The following is a 10,000-nucleotide window of genomic DNA, read 5'->3' as shown; positions in this document are numbered from 1 at the left end:
CTTTCCTTAATATATGACAACTTAATTTTGTGATAATCTTCTGAAATCAAACTCCCATATAGGGAAATTAAAAAAATATATATATTGAAGTGACGAGAATGAATGAGTTCTCTGTCAAATGTTGAATAAACTCTTTTGTAAGCAGAGAACCTTCCGCGCAGGTAAATTAACAATAAAAATGACCAAAACTTACTTGGGAAAGCATGAACCAAAGTGAGCAATGGAAATATATTGATATAGTGATCAGTAACGAGCCTAAATCACCTAAATATTGATTTTAGAGAAATCATACAGAATTCTAGAACTGATAAAAAAAATCTTTCAAATTTCATCAGCCAAATATAAAGATTACTAGTACACCCACATTCGGAATATCCTGTTTCCGTATGGTCTCTAAGAGTTTAAGTCTCATTGAAATTAGAAAAGGTACTGATTCGAGACATAAACTGATAGTAGATATAAAAACCAAACGTACATAAATCACATAAAAAGTATAATCAAAGAACCAAAGAAGTTTTGATACATGACTTCAAAATTTGAAAGGGAATTGATTGAATAAGAAATAAAAGACTTTCATATTAGATACTAACTACGCAAGAGATAATATGCACAAACTATCAAAACGCAGATTTAACTTATAAACGTGTAGAAAATTTCTCAAACCGATAAGATGATAGATAAAAAAAAATAAAAAAATAAAAAATCGCGCAGACATTGGACCCGTTGTGTACTTGGAATTTTGGTTTCGTGACTTACAATTTATCAGCGATGAAAGGCATGACGACAGTCCCAACAGCGTTGGCGATGACATGGACGGTGAACGTATGTGAAACGTAGGATTCCTTGTCACAAAACCAACCATAGTACGTTACGAGAGTTTCTGAGAAGGACGTCGTGTCATGGTCGTATCCTCTTTGGCAACCTGATGGGCGAGAGACACGTACAATACATAAGAACATAAGAACATAAGAATGAAGGAGACTCCAAGAGACCATAAGGCCTACACTAGTCAGCTCCGTAAAAAATGTACAAACAAAAAACAGAAAGTAAAATGGAAATAGAAAAAGTGAGGGTAAGTCAGTATTTGCTGAGCTGAGGTGTTGGCTGTTTGAATCCTTCCGTGGTTGAGTTGAACTATGGATATGGATCATTAAATTGCACGCCACAGAGTCGTTTGTAAGACGCACTATCCTAGCCTCCTCATAGGGGGAATTTATGATATAAACCAAATCATAATCATCGTATCAATATACATACATACATATATATATATATATATATATATATATACATGTATATATATATATATATATATATATATATATATATATACATGTATATATATATATATATATGTATATGTATATATACCAAGGACTACTATTACACAGGACGTGCGCACCCAGATCCCTGGGTACGCTAGAGGAGGCCATTGCTTTCTTTGTAACCTAACATTTTATATTGGACAAATATGTCAAAACTAGAAACCTAACATTGTATATAGGACAAATATATCAACTATTGACTTATTCAATGCAGTATAGGTTAATATAAACTTTTATAGTGAAATAAGAAACAATCTTTTTAGGCACTGTTATTCTTTGAAATGCCAATTTTAGCCGGACTTAACAGGTATTATTGTATGAGGTTAGTGGACACCAGGGTTGACGACTTTTTTTTATCGTTTTTAAAAAGATAAAAAATAGATTTTTGAAAATAAACAAAACACAGTAGAATAAATCCAAGACGTTTCGCAGAACGTTCTGCTTTTTCAGTTGGAATGAAGGGAAGTATGACAATGCAGAACGATCTGCGAAACGTCTTGGATTTATTCTACTATGTTTTGTTTATTTTCATTTATTTCGTGTATAACATAGACTTCTGTGTTAATATAAGTTCCCAATGTCAATTGGAAATTTGTTTCTTCCCCTCTCTTTTCCTCAGAAATCTACTTTCCGAAAGCTAGAAAGCTCACGAAGGAAATTAATCTCTAATGAATTTGCTGTCGTTTATAACAGAATATATATATATATATATATATATATATATATATATATATATATATATATATGTTGAAGTATGTAAGACAAATGAGTGGAAGGGTGGTGAGTTAAACACAAAGAACAGTTGGAGTTTTATTCACTGACGTTTCGTCCTTACCAGGACATTCTCAAAGTACATACAGTTTCAGAAAATTAACAGCTTATATAATCCATCCTTGCCGTGTTCCCCTCCCTCTATACTCTCATCCGTCCTCTACCCGACTCCGACTATGTCACTTCTCCCTCCGTTCTCAATTGTCCTTTTTACCTCCTTGACAATCAGAGTACTTACCGCTCCTGCTAATTTTATAAACCCTTCCCTATGGTTGATGCAGGGGTGGGAAGTAATGTAGGCTGCCTCCACTATTTTTCTTTTCTTTTTCTCTAGACCTTTGTGGAGCACCTCTATCTTTTTCCAATCTGGAAGATGACCACATTGGTCTAAATGAACTACTAGCGAGTTGGAGGTTCTGTGAGCTCTGACGTCATTTTTGTGCTCATATGTCCGTAGCTCCACTGATCTTCCCGTCTCTCCATAATATCCTAACGGACAACCACCACATGGTATATTGTAAATCGCGCCCTTCTCTATATCCTTTTCTGATTTATTTCTATTCTTGACAACTTCTCCTAATTTTTTACCCGTAGAGAAAGCAACGCTCACACCCGCTTTTGTGAGAATATGTCCCAACTCCTCCGCGTACTTCGAGTTGGGGACGGACAAAAACTCCGCCCTGCCTTCTCCGGACCAGTCGTCCTTCTTCCTTCTCATTATTACCGTTGCTTTCTTTCTCAATCTGTGTAGTAGTCCTTCCGGGTATCTGAGTTTAGTGAATACTTTGAAAATATATTTGATTTCATCCTCTAAAAATTCTTCGCTACAAATACGGTACGCCCTTAAGAAAAATCCTATAACCACTCCGTTTTTAATTTTGTTGCTATGCGCTGAGTAGAAATGAATCACATCGTCTTTATTGGTGCTTTTCCTGTAGACAGAGAATGATATCTTATTACCTCTCCTCCAAATCACCGTATCCAAGAAAGCTAGTCTGTTACCCGTCTCGTGTTCGATAGTAAACTGGATGTTTGGTTCGACCTGATTCAATCTACTCAACTTGTCATCTAATTGTACCTCTTCCGAAAACCCATAAACCAAACATCCCGATGAGACCCATCACCTCTGGTATCGGGAGCGCCCCGCACAGACTAGCCAAGTGCTTAGCCAAACCACTATCACAGAGGCTAGGCTCGATAAGTAATGCCCATTTAAAAAAAACTCTGGAGATCTGATCACGAGGTTAAAGAATGGTGATCTTTCAGAAAAAGTGATGGCTAGCTATGATGTAACTGCGCTCTTTACGAATGTCGAGGTAGAAGGAGCGTTGGCAGCGGCAAAGAAGGTGGTAGACAGTTTGGATGAGGCTGATTTACCAGTGGGGAAAAGTGATTACTTGAAATTAGTGTCTCTATGTGTGAAGTTTGGTCCTTTCATGTTCCACGGGAAAGAATACAGACAACACCGAGGACTTGCAATGGGTAGTCCTCTCAGTGCGGTTCTAGCTTCATTGTATATGGAAGTTTTAGAGACAGATTATTTCATAAGGATAATGGGTAGAGACACGCTTTGGCTGAGGTATGTGGACGACGTCCTTGTCATCGCTCCGAAAGAGGTACAATTAGATGACAAGTTGAGTAGATTGAATCAGGTCGAACCAAACATCCAGTTTACTATCGAACACGAGACGGGTAACAGACTAGCTTTCTTGGATACGGTGATTTGGAGGAGAGGCAATAAGATATCATTCTCTGTCTACAGGAAAAGCACCAATAAAGACGATGTGATTCATTTCTACTCAGCGCATAGCAACAAAATTAAAAACGGAGTGGTTATAGGATTTTTCTTAAGGGCGTACCGTATTTGTAGCGAAGAATTTTTAGAGGATGAAATCAAATATATTTTCAAAGTATTCACTAAACTCAGATACCCGGAAGGACTACTACACAGATTGAGAAAGAAAGCAACGGTAATAATGAGAAGGAAGAAGGACGACTGGTCCGGAGAAGGCAGGGCGGAGTTTTTGTCCGTCCCCAACTCGAAGTACGCGGAGGAGTTGGGACATATTCTCACAAAAGCGGGTGTGAGCGTTGCTTTCTCTACGGGTAAAAAATTAGGAGAAGTTGTCAAGAATAGAAATAAATCAGAAAAGGATATAGAGAAGGGCGCGATTTACAATATACCATGTGGTGGTTGTCCGTTAGGATATTATGGAGAGACGGGAAGATCAGTGGAGCTACGGACATATGAGCACAAAAATGACGTCAGAGCTCACAGAACCTCCAACTCGCTAGTAGTTCATTTAGACCAATGTGGTCATCTTCCAGATTGGAAAAAGATAGAGGTGCTCCACAAAGGTCTAGAGAAAAAGAAAAGAAAAATAGTGGAGGCAGCCTACATTACTTCCCACCCCTGCATCAACCATAGGGAAGGGTTTATAAAATTAGCAGGAGCGGTAAGTACTCTGATTGTCAAGGAGGTAAAAAAGGACAATTGAGAACGGAGGGAGAAGTGACATAGTCGGAGTCGGGTAGAGGACGGATGAGAGTATAGAGGGAGGGGAACACGGCAAGGATGGATTATATAAGCTGTTAATTTTCTGAAACTGTATGTACTTTGAGAATGTCCTGGTAAGGACGAAACGTCAGTGAATAAAACTCCAACTGTTCTTTGTGTTTAACTCACCACCCTTCCACTCATATATATATATATATGTATATATGTATATAGATGTATTATATATATATATATATATATATGCATGTGTTTTTGTATGTGTACATTTCTGTATGTATGTACGTACGTATTCATGTATGAATGCTAAATATATGTATATAAGTGAAAGTACGGAAAATTGGAGAGCGAGAAATATTAGTTGATTTGAAATAAAACATCAGTATGGAATATAAAAAGTATAAATTAAACTATTTGAGACTAAGGAAGGATGCAATTCTGGACATAGATGAAAGCATTAACAGGGAATATTACTCAGTATCACAATTACTATAGCTGTTTATTTGTACTCACTTAACTCCACTGGGTCGACATCCACTATCCCGTCCGTAACTGAAACGTTGTATTGACGACATTTGGCGAAAGTTCCATTGACGTCTGAGGACCTTGAGGACAAATTTTGTTGTGTATAGCCATGAAATGAAATAGTGTCTTGTTTATATACGATTAAGGGTATAAATTACTTTTAAAAAATTTGTTTACGCAAATACAAAAGCATGCACACATATACACACACATGCACACATACACACACGCACAAATGCTCACATACACACATATATACACACACGTATACACACACACTTGGATACAGCTCTTTAACTAAATATTTTTTTTTAACAAAGTAACAATATAGTTCTTATTGGAGACTTTAATTGTAGTGAGGTTAACTGGGAGGAATAGGGAGCAAGCAGCAAAGCAGATTCTTGGGGAAATACCTTGTTAAGGATAGCAGTGGAAAACACAATGACACAATGGGTAAAGGAAGTGACCCAGGTAAAAGGAGATGACATTCCCAAAAGATAAGATCTGTTATTAACCAAAGAGCCTGACATCTTCAGACCATTGAACTACTTTTGCCCCATAGGAAAAATTCACCATGTAACAATTATATTTCAGCTGGAGGATGAGAAAATAGAGCCAATGAATAAATCACACAGGAAAGGGAGACTTAATTTTTGGAAAGCAGATTACTTATGGCTTAAAAAATTCTTCGAATAGTCTAAGAGAAATTCATGAACACCATGGGAATAAGGATGAAATGTGAAATCTTTCTTGACGTTTACAACTTAGGAGTGAACAAACATGTGCCAAAGACTGGCGGTGGGAGGAAGCGAAGAAGCAGAAATAGGACTGGTTTGACAAAATATGTGAGATTGTGAGATTGCAAAAAAGACCAGGGACGTGGCTTGGGGAACATGAAGGAAGAGAAGAGTCAATGAAACAAAAGTAGTTTACAAAAAAGCTAGGAATGACAATACAATAATTCGCAAGGAGAAAGAAAACAAATTTGAAAGAGGTGTAGTAGATAATGCAAATATGAATTGAAACTGTTTTACAGGTTTATAAATGGTAAATTGTCTCGAATTCCTGTATCGAGTGCTTTTATATTCAAACTTGGACTCCTGTCTTTGATGTAAAAGGTCTCGATTATTTTTAATTACCTTGGGTCTATGCGAAAAGCTGGAAAAGAACACGAAATTTCTGGAAACATGCATGGACCCGAGAAAATGAAAAATAACAGAGGCGCTTTACATCAAAGACAGGAATCCAAGTTTGAATATACGTGCACTCGATGTATTAGTACTAACCAGCATGAGAACACAGGGTAGGCCTGAAGCCTAAGAAGATGTAAAATCCAATTTTGATTTATGAGCTTCTTCCAATTTTCTAGTGATCTTCCCCCGTCAATATTTATCCTATGGTCAAATACCATTCATTGTTGACACCTGTACTAATCCCCAAAGAAGATTTAGTTGAGCCGAATTCCGGATTGGAGATTATGACCGCCTGCGTAAAGTTCTACAGACATTAGACCCTGCACAATGACGATTAGTTAGATCTAATGAAAATATCTGCATTAAAGTATCAATACAGAAAATAACATCACCTTCGACAAAATAGGACTATTAGAAGACTTATTGCCTGGGTACACTTTATATATATATATATATATATATATATATATATATATATATATATATATATACTGTATGCAGGAAAAACACTGGAAGCGTGTGTTCTTGAAAATGCAAGGTTGACCACGAAGAAAAATTATTAAAGCAGAGCGCTTTCGTGTATTCACATTTTCAGTGCAAATAATACATGCGTTATTTGCACTGAAGATGTGAGTATACGAAAGCGCTCTGCTTTAATAGTTGTTTCTTTATGGTCAACCTTGCATCTATATATATATATATTATATATATATATATATATATATATATATATATATATATATATTTATATATATATATTGATATCCTAGCTTGTAAATCACTGCCGCACTTGTCATGAGGATGCCGGGTTCGAGTCCTGGGCAGAACCACATTTCAATTTCTGCATGCTGGCCTTTGATGGCTTAGAATTGTGGTGGTTAAATATATATATATATATATATATATATATATATATATATATATATATATATATATATATATATATATATATATATATGTATGTATGTATATATAATCCTGGAAAATACACACGGTGGGAGAGTGAGATTTTTCCATTGGTCCAGGGTTAGATCAGTCGACTCACGTCCAGGTACATGACACCAGTAGGGAGGCACCACCATTTGGAAGACCTTTAAATTGGTCTGTAAGAAGATAAAATGCTTTAGGGCTCAATATGGAGCTTAAATGATATATACTATCTTAGGAGTATTAATAATATCCCTTGGACCCGAGCTACTCATCATTTTTTCATGATTGAGAGTTAATTTTTACTCAGAAAGAAATACTCATCACTCATAACTTCATTCCAGTTTCCCTGAAATATTATCCTTTCTTAAACCTCCTCCTTATTAAATCTATGTCGTCGCCTCTTCTCGGTGTCCACGAGCATAGGAACCCTAGTAATTCCCCGCAAATTACTATGGGTATTGGTTAGAAACAATGATTTGTTATACTGGGTTACGTAAATAAGTTCAAAGGTGTTTTAGTAGATATGTCTTGAATATATAATCATGCTTTTCATATGTTTAATAAGGGGAAAAAGTGAAAAGTGGACTCACCTGTAAAGCTGTAAAGAAAGCTACTGGTAGCAGTGCTATGCCGACTTTCCATTTCTGATATCTTCCGTATCCTCCAATTTCGTTCAATATATCGTCAAAGTTCATATTGTATTCTTAGATATACTCGATGGTAACCTGTAGTTAATGAAAGCTATATATTGATAAACAATAATATCTACTATTAGGGATGAATAGGTTTTGCGGCATTGTGGAAGTTGAATGATTTGATATATATATATATATATATATATATATATATATATATATATATATATATATATATATATTCGTTTTTTGTTTTTTTTTGTCATTATGACATTTGGAAATAAACTCTCCTACTGGGATTCGAACCCTCGCCTGCACGGCTTGCTTTTGATAAGACGAAGACCGTACCATCATGCCACCATGACCCTACAAGACGGAACAATGGATTTAGTACAAAGGAGTTACAAGTTAACTACAAACTAAAGTAATAAATGGGGGAGGCTAGAAAAAATAGGGAGAGATTTTTTCCGTGGGTGGACTCAGTGGGAATTTGTCCCTTGTTATCCTGTTGTAGCTTGCAGTGTGGGCCTAATGTCCATGGGCTGATTTGGTGATATTCTGTCCGTTCTTCTTTTGGAGTTGGATGTGGTGGTGACGAAATGTCCATGTAGAGTAGCCAGAGCCAGTGAAGTAATTCCATTTTGTATATTCATGGTGGGGGGGGGGGTTGTCCTTTAGTTTGTGATTAACTTGTAACTGCTTTGTACCAAATATATTTTGTACTTGAAAATGCTTTAAGATGAGCGAAACTTCGTACGGTAGCATTTTATTCTGCCTCCCCGATGAGCCGCAATCTCTTCTAATAAAAATTTTCTATCAAAAAAAAAAAAAAAAAAAAAGAAAGAAAAAATCTAGCCCAAGCTGCAGCCAAATTTAACTTAATATATATATACATATATATATATATATATATATATATATATATATATATATACATATAAGTATATATATATATATATATATATATATATATATATATATATATATATATATATATACGTATAGCTCCTGGCACCACTGTCTTGCGGCCACATACACCACATTGCTAGCATTGCTTTGCGTCGCCTCGTGTCTAGTCACCACAAACACTTGACTGAACTACATCTTCATGACAACAGGTTTTGTTCTATGTCCATTTCACTTTTTCACTATTATGTTTTGCTCATTTCACTTATCCGGTATGGCATGCGAATAAAGTCTCTATGGTCTCTATAGTCACTTTATTAATACTAATCACTTTGTACTCTATGTATCGACGAAGACTCAGAGAGGTACTTTCGCAACGGGCAATGATATCAGGGAGATTAAAATCAGGAATAGTAATCGGGAAGAGAAGGACATGAAGGAAGAGGAAATGGTAGGGGGACGAAGGGGAGGAGGCTTAGAAGAGGGAAGAATAGGGGAGGTGTAGGAGGAGGGGGATAAAAGAGGGCGGGAAGGAGGAGGTTGCATGGGGGATCCGGTCGAATCTCATTCGACCATAAACCGCTTACTCATCTGGCGAGGTCGCTCGTGGAGGAGGGAAGGGAAGTAGGTTTATGAACCTGAAACATTGCCACCTTTGTTAAAGTTATAAACAAACTCGTGCTCGCGTTACTAACCAGAATCTTCGATTCAGACTTTTTCGATTTTGTTTTCTTCTTGCAGCGCAGATATTTATTGCATCTGCGAACGATTCACTCACACATCACTAAGTTGCCTACTCACTTCCTGTGGCACCCCACCTCACCGCGTAAAAATAAAAAAAATAAAAATGGGAACAATACGCACATACGTACGCACACCAACCTTATAAATATTTCACACTACACATCAGTTGATACCAACACTACTTGGTCATAGGCCCCTCTTCAACGTGGACCTGCGGTAGTTAACTAGATTAATAAAGTCTCACTGCAAAACTACAATTACGAATACTAGACGAAGGGAAAACACATCTTGCTTGAGGCCAACATTCTATGGAATCTTCGCGCCTTGTGACATGCGACGCGAGTGGGGCATAACCTCGCTGGCTGACGTACGATATCGTATACAAGCCACTTAAACGAATCTACAGTACACATACAGTGTAGTACGTACATGCATGAATAACATTACATCACCTTC

General features: G+C 36.7%; 1 protein-coding gene across 1 annotated transcript in view; it reads right to left on the bottom strand.

The window, feature by feature from the left end:
• Window positions 1–9,860, bottom strand: part of LOC143029860 (carcinine transporter-like) — a 19,156-nt gene extending 9,296 nt beyond the window's left edge. Inside the window, exons 1-5 of the mRNA XM_076192976.1 lie at window positions 9,683–9,860; window positions 7,850–7,984; window positions 7,323–7,432; window positions 5,125–5,216; window positions 757–922 (exon numbers count right to left, since the gene is read on the bottom strand). Of these exons, the coding sequence (XP_076049091.1) occupies window positions 757–922; window positions 5,125–5,216; window positions 7,323–7,432; window positions 7,850–7,954 (473 nt within the window). The 5' untranslated portion in view covers window positions 7,955–7,984; window positions 9,683–9,860. The remainder of the gene's footprint in view (window positions 1–756; window positions 923–5,124; window positions 5,217–7,322; window positions 7,433–7,849; window positions 7,985–9,682) is intronic.
• Window positions 9,861–10,000: the final 140 nt, after the last annotated feature.

The sequence above is a fragment of the Oratosquilla oratoria genome, chromosome 11 (genome assembly GCF_046742065.1).
Source record: "Oratosquilla oratoria isolate Oo_2021 chromosome 11, ASM4674206v1, whole genome shotgun sequence".
Taxonomy (NCBI): domain Eukaryota; kingdom Metazoa; phylum Arthropoda; class Malacostraca; order Stomatopoda; family Squillidae; genus Oratosquilla; species Oratosquilla oratoria.
This window is presented reverse-complemented; position numbering and strand designations above follow the sequence as displayed.